General features: G+C 43.8%; 1 protein-coding gene across 1 annotated transcript in view; it reads right to left on the bottom strand.

Moving 5' to 3' along the window:
• The window catches only part of Ube2h (ubiquitin conjugating enzyme E2 H), an 88,596-nt gene extending 73,153 nt beyond the window's left edge, over positions 1–15,443 (bottom strand). The window contains exon 1 of the mRNA XM_057780404.1: positions 14,942–15,443. Coding sequence (XP_057636387.1) covers positions 14,942–14,994 — 53 coding nt within the window. The 5' untranslated portion in view covers positions 14,995–15,443. The remainder of the gene's footprint in view (positions 1–14,941) is intronic.
• Between the last annotated feature and the right edge of the window lie 267 nt (positions 15,444–15,710).

Genomic DNA, 15,710 nt, shown 5'->3' with positions numbered 1-15,710 from the left:
CAGGCTGTAGGCCAATGGAAGCACACAAAGACCCACCTGTCTTCACTTCCTGAGCAGCTGTGATTGCAAACCTGTACTCCAGACCCAGCCAAACTGCCCACTAAACCTGCAGCACATGTGAAAGCGCACAACTGTTAACATGATCTGGGCACACCATTGGTTTTGCACCCTTGGTATAAATGTAAATAAAGCACAAAGGGCAATCAATGAATTAACATTACTATCAAGTTCTGGATTGTGGATAAAATGCCTTGGGGATCCCCAAAGCAACTTCAGGAAATGTGTGTAATGGAACCTTACAAGGGTCAACTGATTAAACATTTAGCAATATAATCCCAGTTCTTAGAAAATGGAGACAGGAGGATCAGAAGCTAAAAGCTAGTTTTGGCCAGAGCAAAGTGTGCGTGCGTGCGTGCACACACACACACACACACCAAAATAGAACTGAATTATTAATGACCTAAGGAGCACAACTGTGTTTTCCTTTAACTGAGCACGCACGGACATATAGAGCCAGGAAAGGCACTGTACTTATGGGCAAGAACATACCTCTGTGGTACAGAAATCATCAGTTAGCATGTGCAAGGCTGTAGGTTAACTGCCAATACCAAAACAAATACCTAGCAATAAATCTTAAAACAGAAACCACTATCTAAAGTATTAGAATTCAGGGGTAGTTCATACACAAATGCATTCATTACACGTAGATAGTCACGAATGCTGTGCATAAAGTAGCAATGGGGCTAAGCAGAGTAGCTCACGCCCTTAATCCCAGAAGTCAGGGGAAGAGGCAGGTGGATCCTGAGTTCAAAGTCAGCCTGGTCTACATAGTGAGTTCCAGGATAGCCAGGACTACACAGAGAAACCCTACCTCGAAAAACCAAAAATAAAATAAAGGTAGCCTGACCTGCATAGTAAGTTTCATACCAGCCAGGGTTACACAATGAGGAACCCTGTCTCAAAAGAGAAACCCTAGTAGTAACTCTGAAGCTAACAAGAATGACCTTAGCTCTTTGAAGAAACTAAAGAAGTCTGGGTTTTTAATGCACAAAAAGTATACCCTAACATCTAAAAAGCAATGACGCTACAAGAATGAAGGGAGGGGTAGAGAGATGGTCAGTGGTTGAGAACACTTGTTGCTCTTGCACAGGTTCAATTCCCAGCATATCACATGGTAGTTCACAACCATCTGTTATCTCCAGCCCCACAAGATCCAACACCCTCTTCTGGTCTGTGGGCACTGCAAGCACAGACACACGCTAGCAAAACACTTAAGACACTTAAAAAAAAAAAAACTTAAAAAAAGGCAAAACATAATACTAAGTAAAATACTGTAATACACAATAAGGATAAGGAAATTAAGGACCAATTAAAGACAGCATGGGTCAACAGTGGAGCATTTAATCACTTGCTCTAGAAACATAACTTATGCAGGTATGACGACACACCTACAACACCAGCATTCAGGAAGACCCAACGCAGATTTTTTTTTTTTTTTTTTTTTTTTTTTGGTTTTTTGAGACAGGGTTTCTCTGTGGTTTTGGAGCCTGTCCTGGAACTAGCTCTTGTAGACCAGGCTGGTCTCGAACTCACAGAGATCCGCCTGCCTCTGCCTCCCGAGTGCTGGGATTAAAGGCGTGTGCCACCACCGCCCGGCCCAGCGCAGATTTTTGAGGTCAAGGGCAGGCTTCATGGTACATAGTCATCTCAGCACTTAAGAGGCAGAAGCAAGAGAATCTCAGCCTCAATATTCAAGGCTAACCTCAGCTGTAAAGAAATCCAGCCAGGCAGTAGTGGCACAGAGGCAGAGGCAGGCGGATCTCTGTGAGTTGAAGGACAGCACAGTCTGCAAGAACTAGTTCCAGGACAGGCTCCAAAGCTACAGAGAAGCCCTGTCTCGAGGGAGGGGGGAAAGAGTTCCAGGTCAGCTACATGAGACCCTGTCTCAAAAAAACTACATCAACAACAAAGCAAATATGAAAAATTAAAAGCATGTATGTTTGGCTGGAAAGATGGCTTAGTGATTAAGAGTACCGACCCTCTTCCAGAGGACCTGGGTTCAATCCCAGTATCCACATGGCAGCTCACAACTATCTCTAACTCCAATTCCAGGGGATTTGACACCCATAAGAAAAATCAAAAAAAAAGAAAAAAGAAAAAAGAAATAGGAAAGAAAAAAAATAGGAAAAAAGAGGGAGGGAGGGTGGGAGGGAAAGGAAGAAGAAAGGAAGGGAGGGCGGGAGGGGAGGGAGTGGAAGAAGGAAGGGTACTTTCACATTTAATACTTTTGTCAGTCATGGTGACTTGAGCTATAATCCAGCACTCATGAAGTTCCGGCAGACAGATCAAAAGGTTGAAGTCATTTTGTTCTATATAAAGAAACAAGGAGGACCTAGCAGTGGTGGTGCATGCCTTTAATCCCAGCACTCAGGAGGTAGATACAGATGGATCTCTGTGAGTTGGGGCTAGCCTGGTCTATAGGAGCTAGTTCCAGGACAGCCAGAGCTATACAGAGAAACCCTGTCTCAAAAAGCCAAGATAACAATGAGGACCCTAAGAGAGACATACATCGATCTAATCTACATGGGAAGTAGAAAAAGACAAGATCTCCTGAGTAAATTGGGAGCATGGGGACCATGAGAGGGGGTTGAAGGAGAGGGGAGAAGAGAAAAATGTGGAGCTCAATTAAAATCAGTAATTAAAAAAAAAAAAATCTAACCAAAAAAGAAGGAAAACAAGGAGCCTACATAGTAAAGTTCCAAGACAACCTAGGCTATAGGAAACAATAAGAGTACTAGTTCTGTTTACCCAAAGTGGACATAGTTTACAGCACTCAAATCTAAGGTGCGGAAAGGAAGCAGAGGTGCAAAAAAACAAGCTGAATGCCAGCCCAGTGTCAACAAGCCAGCAAGACGACCTAAAATGTCACACAGCTGACACTCAGCACCTATGTGACAGCCAGGTGTGTGTATTTTTAAATACAAAGACCTAAAAATACACCGGCAGAGTTACTGAGCCAGTGAGCTGCTGGTTACACTTCTGACCCACAGGCTGCACAGAAACACAGGTGTCCTAAAGAGTTCTGAGCATTTTAGTCTCAAATTCGAGCATTTGTCCTACACTCAAAACTAGTGAGGTGCTGCTACAATATTCCATTTCTACCCCTCTTTAAGAATGGCGGGCAAAAGATAAACTCAGCATTTCAGACAAGAAACCAAATGGATATGACCACATTATAATATCTTACTTTTCCGCCGGGCGGTGGTGGCGCACGCCTTTAATCCCAGCACTTGGGAGGCAGAGGCAGGCGGATCTCTGTGAGTTCGAGACCAGCCTGGTCTACAAGAGCTAGTTCCAGGACAGGCTCCAAAAACCACAGAGAAACCCTGTCTCGAAAAACCAAAAAAAAAAAAAAAAAAAAAAAAAAAAAATCTTACTTTTCCAACAACTATACTTATCCAATAGTTTCAATAATAAATACAGTCCGCTCAACAATGTATATACATTAAGACTTACATCATGTAACAAAACCATCTACTTCCCAGAAGGAACAAAACAAAAGCATCAGCAAAATAAAAAAGAAAACACCCAAATGATAGGCACAGTGGCGCAAACTGTTCTAAATGTATCTTTTCACATTATCTATCTAAAAAACAGATAAACAAAAGTGGAATCGGTCATAATAATGGCTAAACAAATCCCCCGAAGCTGTGTTCTTAGATCACATTCTTTTATTTGTATCTTGGTTATCTAAAGAGTACTAATTTGCTCTTAATTCCAAGTTCAAATGTAGGCCAGGTAGGTGGTGGTGGCACAGGCTTTTAATCCCAGCACTCAGGAGGCAGAGACAAGCAGATCTGTGAGTTCAAGGCCAGTCTAGTTCCAGGACAGTTGGGCTGTTACAAGGAGAAACCATGTCTAATAAATAAATAAAAAATAAAAAGTCGCTGGACGGTGGTGGTACACTCCTTTAATCCCAGCACTCGGGAGGCAGAGGCAGGCGGATCTCTGGGAGTTTGAGGCCAGCCTGGTCTACAAGAGCTAATTCCAGGACAGACTCCAAAGCTACAGAGAAACCCTGTCTCAACAAAACCAAAAAAATTTCAAATAAACTAAAAAATAAAAAGTCAAATGTGCCAAGTGGATGGTTCACATATTTGACCCCAGCACTTGGGAGGCAGAGGCAGGTGTATCTCTATGAGGTTAGCTTGGTCTACTCAATATCCTGGGCCAACAAGTTCCAGAATAGCCACAGCTGTTACAGAGAAACCCTGTCTCAAAAACAAAACAAAACAACACACTAACAGAAACAAAAAGCATAGAGGCTTATTATAATTGTAATCTTAGTTCTGGGACAGCTGAGGTAGGAGATTGCAGTTTCAGGGTCAGCCTGGACTACATAGGAACCTCCCCCCCCCCTTTTTCTTCTTTTTTTTGGATTTTCGAGACAGGGTTTCTCTGTAGCTTTGGAGCCTTTCTGGCTCAGGAAAACCTTTCTAAGCAGAAGCGGTGGAACAGACCTATTACTCCACCAATCAGGAGACTTAGGAAAAATATTTCTTTATGTTCAAAGTGAGCCTGTTCTACAGTTCAGGGCCAGTCAGAGCTACCTAGGTTGACTGTCTCAGTACAACAACTTATTTCTTACTATGAAAGCATATATCAAAGCATTAGTACTTCCTTAAACTGCTACTTCAGGCCAAAGTAGCATTGCCTAGAGGATATAATTATTAATGTCTACTCAAAAATCCTTATTTGCAGAAAGGACAAGTGTTTTATAATGTCCTTGTATATAGTGCAGGTTTCCCCAAATACAAAATCATGCGTAACTATGTGAGTATAATTAGCTGCTGAAACAGATGTAAACAGAACTTCATCAGAGCTGACAAAACACTTGAATAACACTGAAAAAATAAAATAGCCATAACTGGCAGAATAAAACCATTGTATATCCAATTCACTCAGCCGCAAAATAGGCTCCTATTTTAAAGCATACAAGTCATACACTACTAATTTGTTTCTATAAAAATAAAACTTCTAATTCTACTTCCCTTTAAGCAAGCAGAACATTCAAGCTTTTAAATTAACATAAACTAGTTCAAAGGCTTCAGCATAATACACTAGGTCACTAAAATAGTGGAGAGGAAGGGCTGGGATGCAGCTTGTGGAATCACCAAGGCCCTGGGCTGAATCCCCAGCACGGGGAAGAGAAAGAATAAGCACAAGTAGATAGTTCTCTTTATTTGTAATGCTAAGAATTGTATTAAGGGCCCAGAGATTACATCCTCATCCTTGTTTGGCATTGTACTGGGTATTATATTAGAGATCTCAAGACCTCCTTCATTGAAGAGCTAAAAGAAAACTGGTCTTCAGCTTCTGAATATCAAACACATGAATCATACTATAAAAATTAACTTTTAAAGGTTTCTTCACCAAAGACAAAAAAAACAAAACAAAACAAAACAAAAAACCCTAAGGCAGTAATTCTCAGCCCATGAGTCACAATCCCTTTGGAGATTGAATGACCCTTTTACAGGGGTTGTATATCAGATATCCTGCACATCAGGTATCTACACTACGATTCATAACAGCAACAAAATTACACTTGTGAAGTAGCAATGAAAATAATTTTTTTTCTTTTTTGGTTTTTCGAGACAGGGTTGCTTGCAATGAAAATAATTTTATGGTGGGGAGTCACTACATGAGGACTGTATTAAAGGGCAGAAGCATTAGGAAGAAGGTTGAGAACCACTGCTCTAAGGAATAACTAACAATACCGTTGGGCTTGAACCCATAAATTCCAGCACTTTGAAACGCTGAAGAGGAAGAAGACTGAAGTCAAGGCCAGGCCAGCAGAGAGCAAGTTCCAGGTCAGTCTGGACTAACATGAGACTCTGATTCAAAATGATAGAGTCAGAATCAGCAGCAGCAGCCTGATAGAACAGCTCAGATTTGTAATCCAAGCACTCACATGTCTGAGGCAAAAGGATCACTAAAAGCTAGAAACCAGTCTGAACCACACAGTTCCAGGCCAGGATGGGCTACATTGTTTCAACTCTCAATACTGGATCTCAACAATACACACAAAATTAAGGTGTCAAGGTGCAATCCACTGACTTTAATGTAGTTAAGGAAACTGAAGGTTTCCCTGATGTTTCTCTCCTTCAAAAGATAAATACCAAAGTTGTAAACTACTATGTTGTTGGGGTTTCTGTCCTGCCTGGTTCCCGCAGTCATTAAGTTCCAAAGAAATCACACAGAGGTCTACAACAACTATAAACTGATTGGCCCATTAGGTCAGGCTTCTTATTAACTCTTACGTTAGCCCATTATTCTTATCTGTGTTAGCCACATGGCTCGGTATCTTTTTCAGCGAAGCAGTCACATCTTTCTTCTTCTGTGTCTGGGCCCACAACTCCGTCCTCTTCCCAGAATTCTCCTGTTCTCTTTGACCTGCCTCTACTTCCTGTCTGGTCGTCCCGCCTATACTTCCTGCCTGGCTACTGGCCAATCAGCATTTATTTAAAATATAATTGACAGAATACAGACCATGGTCCCACACCACTACTATATACTGTTAGTAAAACTTTGAGTCTCACATGTCATTTCTAACTGCATAAAGTGAAATGGACCAAGCTACTTCTCAGCTCTAAGAAAATTATTAGAGTGGGTTAGCAAGATGGCTCAGTAGGTAATGGTGTTTGCTGTCAAGTGACCTGAGTTTGATCCGTAGGGCCAACACAGAAGGAAAGCAGCCTTTAATCCCAGCACCCAGGAGGCAGAAGCAGGCGGATCTGTGATTTGGAGGCCAGCCTGGTCTACTACAAGAGCTAGCTCCAGTACAGGCTCCAAAGCTACAGAGAAACCTTGTTGGGGGGGGGGAGGACAAAGGGAGGTGGGATTTAGACATGGCTGAATAGTTAAGAGTACTTCCAGAGGACCAGGGTTTAAATCCCAACATCCATATGAAGGCTCACCCCATATGACGGCTCACCTGTAACTCCAGATTCGGGGATTGAACGCCATATTCTAACCTCTGTGGGTTCTGCAAGCCATGTGGTACACAGACACATAAGCAGACAAACCCCATATAGACAGAGATCGCCAGGCGTGGTGGAACAAGCATTTAATCCCAGCGCTCAGGTGACAGAATTAGACAACATCCTTACAGGGGCAACCAACCATTTATAACTTCAGTTTTAGAGGATCCAAAACCTTCTTTTGACTTCCACAGGGCCCATGCCCACATTCAGTAAGTACACAGACATACATATAGGCAAAACATTCATACACATAAAATAAAAATAAGGAGTACATATGCTATGATTCACATAGTATCTTTACTACACTTCCATGTTCTGAACAGGAACAGTATTTTTAAAACATTCCTTCATAAATATATACTAAGTATATTACCAATTTAAAACTAAAACTCATAAAATTACATTTTCCTATGTTCATCCACCTTAGTATAAATCTAATTTAATATAAATTTAATTTATAGAGATATAGACTGAACAAAATCTGCATTATGGGATGATTTCTGATGGAATTCTCTACTTTGGATTAGTGATCTATCAATTCACAGCAGTGAGAACCTAAGACCATGCAAACAAACGTAAAGCCATGCAAAAAATGGCCACTGATTAATGAAAAAAAACAAATCTAGTTTTTTTTCCTTTGCAAATTTTATTTTCCAAGCACTGTTACCAAGGAGACTTACTAATTCGTTTATAGTTCTGGACTCAAAGATTGGGGGCGAGGGGGCGCCATGCTGGAAAGACGGCTCATACAGAAGACCTGGGTTGGGTTCCCAGACTCAGAGAGGCTCACACCTATCTGTAACTCCAGTTCCAGGTGATGCAACACCCTCTTCTGACCTCTCTTTGGGCACCAGGCACGTAATTAATACCTGTTACATACACACAAGGTAATTTGTAAAAGACTGGCTGAAAGATCCTAAACATTCAGCAATATAAAACCATAAGATAATATATCTTAAACCGGACAGTGGTGGCAATTTTAATCCCAGCACTTGGGAGGTAGCAGGTGGACCTCTGTGAGTTCAAGGCCAGCCTGGTCTACAAGAACTAGTTCCAGGACAGATTCCAAAGCCACAGAGAAACACCTTTTCTCAAAAAACAAAAACAAAACAAGATAATATATCTTAACCATATTGCACTTATTGATCTCTATGTAGTCCTGGCTTGCCCTGGATCTCACTTTGTGGACCAGGCTGGCCTCGAACTCATAGAGACCATCCTGCCTCTGCCTCCCAGTGCTGGATTAAAGGTGTGCACCATCCACTGCCTGGTGTGCCGACCTTGTAAATGTCTCATCAGCAAGTGCAAAAGTTATGACCATAAAAAAAAAAATTTCATTCACTTTCCTTTTTTCAATCTTCATGTGAACAAGAGTATATAGTGTATAAGTATGCATGTATGTGAGTGTGCACGTATGTGACTCTGCATGTATGTGAGTGTGGGTGGACACACAAGAGGACAACCTAAGCTACTGGCCTTTGCCTTCTATTTTGAGTCAGGGGTGTTATACACCAGGCTACCGGGCAGTAATGGTGCACACCTTTAATCCCAGCATTCCAGTCTGGTCTACATGGTCTACAGAACAGCCAGGGCTGCTACACAGGGAACCCTGCCTCAAAAAAAGGAAGGAAGGAAGGAAGGAAGGAAGGAAGGAAGGAAGGAAGGAAGGAAGGAAGGAAGGAAGGAAGGAAGGAAGGAAGGAAGGAAACCACAAAAGATTAATGGATATAAGATATAAGAACAAAATACTCATGGACATCCTATATGCATATATATGCACACACTTCCTTCTACACTGTAAAAGCCAAGGCCAAACGTGAAGCTGGTAAGGAAAACTAAAAAGCATATGACAAGGGTGGGGAGGGAGCACAACCATGAATGACACAGCACAATACAGAAGCTATGCATTATGTCTACTCTTTCCCCTTTTTGGATGCTTTTGGTTTCTAGATCACAAGCAGGAGCTTGTATGTGTGCTGGTCAACAATCTATCATCTGCAGCCTCAGATATTGCTTTTCTCTGCCCCACCCCACAGCCCCAGAGAGGGTTGAGATTGGGATATGATCTTACTATCATTTTATTTTTTTTATTTTATTTATTTATTTTTTTTTTTTTTTGGTTTTTTGAGACAGGGTTTCTCTGTGGTTTTGGAGCCTGTCCTGGAACTAGCTCTTGTAGACCAGGCTGGTCTCGAACTCACAGAGATCCGCCTGCCTCTGCCTCCCGAGTGCTGGGATTAAAGGCGTGCGCCACCACCGCCCGGCTCTTACTATCATTTTATATAGCCCAGACTGGCCTCAAATTTCTGAGAATCACCTGCCTTTATGTCTGGAATCCTGGGATTATAGGTGTGTTTCAATACACCAGCTATTTCCAGTATTTTTAACAGGAGAAAGCATTTACAAAAATATGAAGCAAAAACAAAGCAGGTAAGTATAATATGGCCAATAAATCCTGGGGAGAATAACACGCTACAGGGAAGCACCAACAGGCTAGCATTTAAGGATGATTTCTATGCCACAGTCACTGGAGCATCATCTCTCATTCCTGGACCCTTTTCTGGACCTCCTAAAGCAGGAAGTACAGGGGCAGGATCCAGAACCAGTTTTAACAAACCCTCCAAGTAATTAAGATCACACTCAAGTTTGAGAACTATTATTTAAAGGATAAGATTATGAGTGGCTGTTTTCTTTTCTTTTTTTGTAACCTGTATTTTCCCCAATTACTTTATTATAACACTTTCAAAACCCAACTAAGTCTTTCATTAAAGTATTTTATTAAAACACAGTCTCTCTGGATCTTCAGGGAAAAAGCTACTACACTGTAAGCATTGTAAGATCTGAATTGCATGTCTAAAAACCATGTTTCTTGGAACCATCAATCTGTTAACACAGAACAGGATACCAACTGCATGTATGTATAAACACCATCCAAGGTACTGGGTAAGTTGCACTACCCCAACCAACAAACCTAGGTCGTCTTAATGTTTGCACACAGAGAAAGGTCTCTTACAGATCACACCTACACAAGATTTTTCCCTTCTAAAAGTTGAACTTTGCCAGACAGTGGTGGCGCATGCCTTTAATCCCAGCACTCAGGAGGATCTCTGTGAGTTCGAGGCTAACCTGGTCTGCAGAGCAAGTTCCAGAATAGGCTCCAAAGCTAGCGAAAAAACAAAACAAAAAAAACAAACAAAAAAAAAAACTTACCTTTTAGGCCTGTTCCACTACACCTTCACTGCAAAAATCACACAAATTTCTGCTTTACCAAAGTGTTATTATAATGATCTATTTGCCACCAAAATCTACACAAGGAAGAGAAATTCAAAAATCTGGGAATTGACAAATCTTTAACTTTTAACTTTAAGACCATGAAACTGTTCTAACTTTAATCTTACCAACTCACTGAGAGGCCACAGGAAATAAGAGGTCAACCACAGGTTGCCAATGGACACTGGGGCTAGTTAAAAGATTGTCCACACTTTGAACACAAATTAAACAGTAACAATGCCTAACTTGGGGATAGAATAACTGCTGATTAACAGCAAAACATCAAAATTAAAGTCAATGATAAATGCCTTCACATTTCATGCTTGCTTTTGTTCTAATGTCTACTTTTAAAAAAAATAAAGGCATATATATATGAGAGAGAAATACTTTTCAACGTCTTAAAAAAGAACACCAGGTTTGGTTATTTGAGACAAAGTCTTTATGAAGGCCTAACTATCCTTGACCTCAAAGACACCCACCTGCCTTTGCCTCCCGATTACTGGGATTAAAGGTGTGAGACACCACCATGCGTGGCAACGAAAAAAAAAAGGAAGGAAAAAAAGTCAATTTTGAAAATACAAAATATTCTAAAAAGCAAGATGCTAACACACAATGCTGATCTGACATGCTGTCCTTCCTGGCTTAAAGGAACAATTTAATAACTAATACCATAAACACTATGTCCACCACACTCATCTTTTCACTATTTCTCCACGGACACACAGTGCCTGACACAAATATTTAAGGGTTCAAACTTATTACAAAAAATTTCTGGGTACTCTCAGGGCTGCAAACCCTCCAGGCTTTCAGCTTTGGAGGTCTATTTCCACAACACCTTTATTTAAAACAGCATAACCTGTCTTGTTACCAAAATCCTTCTGGAAAAGACAGTCTCTGAAAACTCAGTATTCTTTAATTTCCAAATATTACAGCAATAGCAGGGTGAGCCAAGTATCCATTATGATAAGATCCCGTTTTCTGGTTTAATTTTCTTGAATCTTAAGAGTACAAGGTTTTTTTTCTCCTTGAAAATACACTTGGTCTCGTGAGCAGCTCACAAGGCCTCCCCAGCCCCCACCTCTTTTGTATGTAAACACACTCTTGTCACACACTCCCATCAGCTGTTTGGTAGCTCCACCCCTCCTCCTTTTCCGGGTAGTAACAGAGCAGCCAATGAGCTGCAAGGAGCTGTGCCTACGGCCTTTTGCCTGCATATGCTTTTCCAAAACAAGCAGCTCTAGCCTTCAGCAGGGGCACTGGTTCACAGATAAAAGGCTCACCAGGGCTGTGCAACAGGGCGAGACAGTCACCCCCACCAACAAGGAAACCCGTGTAACCTGAGCTGTTTGTTCCTCCACCGGGGAGAACTTCTACCAATATTCCTTTAGGGCAAATCACGCTTAAGGTCACCAGAGTCCCAGGTCTCAGACAATCTAAATAATCAGTGGTTGCCGAGGGAAACCTCAAAGGTTGGTGATCCTGGGCTGCTCTCAGGCTGGCAATCTCCCTGACTCTGGCAAGCAAATGGCTGCACTATCCACGACCATTCCACCGGACCGAGGCTAAGGACAAGGGCTTTGATTCCACAGCGCCCAAAAGTCATGTAAATCAGTTTCTCTGCTCCTGTGGAGGTTTGCACAACTCTCAGCTGAGGCTCAGAAGAGAAACAATGAATGAGTCAGAGTTTCAGAGCATAATCGCCCAGCAGATTAAGTGCACTGGTGCAAAACACTCACTCCCTGCAAAACTTGGGAGTCAGCTCTCTTACCAACCAGTCACAAAAGAAAAATCAGACTCCGGAGAGACGGTATCTAGCTAGGTGGTGGAAAGCAGAGACCAATTAGTCACACGTCCTCTTCCCTCCCTACCCCCACACCGCTACTTTCCTACTATATAGGTTCCCTGCCAGGCAGTAAATCCTTGTGGTATAATTACGCCCAGGGACAGCCAAAAATGGGCTGAAACAGGAGACTTCGATGAAACCGGCTATTAGCCTCCACACCAAAGAAATCATCCAGGGACAAGGGACAAGAAGTGCTATACATTCCTTTAGACCTCCTTCCACTTCCTTACCACCATCTTCGTGTTTAACCCTCGCACTGACAAGCAATTGCACTCATCTCAGCAGGAGGCTGGGGAATCTGCTCTTGAATTTTTCACTAAGTATACCTTACCCCAAAACTGTAAACTCCACTTGGGCCTACTGATGGGAATTCAACTGAGAAAGGAGGCCATAAAATCCTCCACGACACACACCAACACACAAAAGGAAATTCGAAATTTTTTAACTTCCAAACTACATGAAACCAGAAAATAGACGAGGCAGAGATAACCTCTAGCTTTCAAATCAAAACTGCTACCCTCTTATCTCGGAGAGCGACAATTTTAAAGAGCCCTGCTTTCTTTTGTCAGCAAAGGGAAGGTGGGGGAAGCACAGAAGCCAAGGCATCTTTGCCTTTCTTCATCTTCTACTAAAAATAAGCTATGAAATAAGCCACTTAGGGAGAGGGGCAAAGAGACACCCTGCTGTTCTTTGTCTGCTTCCCTCTCCCTCACCACCCCCCACACCCGCCACCCCACACACACACACCCGGACTCCTAAATGCGGTAATCATTCTAGATGCCACAACTACTACATGAACAAAAGGCACTGTATGGCAAAGGCATCAGGTCAAGCTAGGCCTCGATCTTTATCCTCAGTCTTTAGGAAATCTATGTATGAGCATAATTCGAGGAACTGACATCGATCAAAAACAGCTGGATTTCTCCCCCATCCCAATTATATATTAGGGTGAAATTCACATTAGGTGTGACAGTCAACTCTCAATTCAAGCCAATAATAACTTCTGAGTCTGCCACCCTGTCATTTCCTAGTTTCTAAACAAAAATAAAGCCTCAAACTGCTTTGTGTAAAATGTACACACAGCCATAGTTACAAGTTTTCCTGTGGTCTTAGGAAAAGTCAACATTCCTGGTATCATTCACAGATTTAAAAAGCAATCAGCCACAAACGGCTCATAAAGAGTTGATTTCACTTGTGCCTAGGTGTATCTGGCATATTACCCTTTATTACTGGCTGCTCTGATTCCTCCTACTACCCTTTCCCCCAACCCTCAAATTTCAGACTTTACCCAGTATTAAGTATTCTTAATGTCTAGCCCCTGGCAAAGGAGAAAAACACGGTCTTATTACTGAAAAGATGGATTGGACAGAAAAAAAAAAAGATTAAAAAAAATAAAACAACTCTTGCCTAGGCAACTTCCTCTCCCATCCCCCCAATTAAAATCCTATGCAAAAACTACTTTTTAAAAAACTTCAGCAAATTCCATAACTGAGTTTCTGCCAACCACCACTGATCGCTAGAAAAGGTAAAACAATCAAAAACAGTAACAAATAAAAGAAGGAATTCACCTGAAGAATCTAGCCAAACAACTTGAGTTATATAAACAAAATCCTGCAACAGGGGGAAACGGTGGGGGATGGGGGCGAGGCAGAAAGAGAAACAGGAGACAGGACTCTTTTTAACAGCCTTTCACCTTCCCCCAAGGGATTAGCTATTTAGAACACCAGCTTCTCGCCCCCCCCCCATTGGCCCTCAAAAAATATAAAACATTTCTTAAATACTCGATTTGTCTCAGGAACCTTCGCGAATTTCTCTAGCTAGTCATGAAATAATCAGTCTGGATTCCAACCAAAACCACTGCCTGCAAGACAGTTACAGTTCTCCCACTGCAACCTCGGGTGCACATATAAAGTTGGGGGAAGGGGATAGAAAATAAAAGATGTCACTCGGCCCAGATCAGGGCAAGCAGTCCCCAAGAACCGTACTCTCAGAGGGAGTTTTGCTCAAGTGGTAGACGGGGGCTATTTTGTTCAGGAGCTCCCCTTTCTCTCCTTCCTCCCAGCTGTCAGATCCACAATATGGAGGAGGGTGGCCTGCCTGCTAAGAGGGCCTGGGGGTCCTCACTGCACGCACTACGGGTGGGATAGGCTTTGTCAGTCGAGAGAAAAACAGGGACGTTCTCCAGACCAGAAGGCTTAACAAGAGTGTCTGATTTAAAACACACGGAGCTCTTTATTACAAGAGGGGCCTGAGCAGACTACTCTCTTCCTAATATAGAAAGGAATTAGGGATAAAGAAGGTCGATTGAGTTACCCCAGTTTAAACAGCACTGTGAGTGGAAGGAACCCGGACACCTCAGGAAAAAAAAAAAAAAAAGAATAAGAAGAAAGGTTTCCCTCTCAGGAAATTTCTATCATGAGTCCATAAATCCAAAGCTAGCAAACAGGAAGCAAAGACCCTGAAGATGAGCTCCCGGTGACGAAGGAGGTGGCTAGTTACCCACCCCACCCCCCAAGAAGGGCCGTCTTAGGAATCCAAACGTCGTGGGGAAAAGTCACGGGCTCCGGGGGGTGCAGGGAGAGCGAGGAGCAACGCATATCTCGGGGGGGATGCAGATAATGGGGACCTGAAAAAGCCCTCGGCTCCGGGGAGGTGCTAAGGGGCCGCCGTAGGCACAGGGGGAAGGAGGGGAGGTGCGGCCAGTGGCCTGGAGTGCCCCGAAGCCCTCGCCTGGGCACCCCCACCCGCCCCAAACGCAGTCCGAATTCCCCTCCATGAAGGATACAGCTTGACTACGTCCGTGTCCATCCGCCTCTTGCCGGGACTGGGGGATGACATGTTGTCGCCGCCGCCGCTGCCTCCCCGTCGCCTGCGCCGCCGCCGCCTCTCTCCCCTCCTTGGCCCGTCTGTCACGGGCCCCGGGCCCAGCTCGCAGGGTCCCGCGGCCGCGCCGGCTCCTCGGCCGAGGTGGCAACACCCGCGCGGTCCCGTGGGGTCCGCTCAGCCGCCGCCGCCGACCCCCGCACGGGGGAACACCGGGCACTGCCCCGCCGAGTGGGGGCGGGGACCCAGGCGCCCGCTCGGACTGCCCTCCGACTGAGGCTCCGCCGCGGCCCGGGCAGGCGCTGCTCCGCGCCGTGCGCCGCTCCCCCCAGCCTGGGTTCGCTCGCTCGTCCGCCTGCCCGCCCGCTCACGCTCTCGCCAGCTCCCAGCTGCTTCCTCCACAAGCCGACGACTCCAGCACGGTCGGCCTCTCTACCCGAGCCTCGCTCAAGGCGCCGTGATGTCACCTCTGTGACGTCATCTGAAGGGCGGGGCTCCGGGGAAGGGGCGGGGCGTCGTCGCGGGGTAGATTTCTCCAGGGAGTTCTGGGAGATGTAGTTCCTCTTTCTCCTGCCTGCCTGCATCCCTCTGTCCCCTCCCCCAACCCCCCCTCACACTTCATGGCTCAACTGCCAGTGTCGTTACCATCAACATAAACGATGGTAGTAAATAATGGCAGTATGATTGCATTCATGTGCTTTATGAGCCACCCTCACACACAATGTTACAAA

Source organism: Chionomys nivalis, chromosome 1 (assembly GCF_950005125.1).
Source record: "Chionomys nivalis chromosome 1, mChiNiv1.1, whole genome shotgun sequence".
NCBI lineage: Eukaryota > Metazoa > Chordata > Mammalia > Rodentia > Cricetidae > Chionomys > Chionomys nivalis.
The sequence above is the reverse complement of the archived record's forward strand: the minus strand, read 5'-3'. Positions and strand labels throughout refer to the sequence as shown.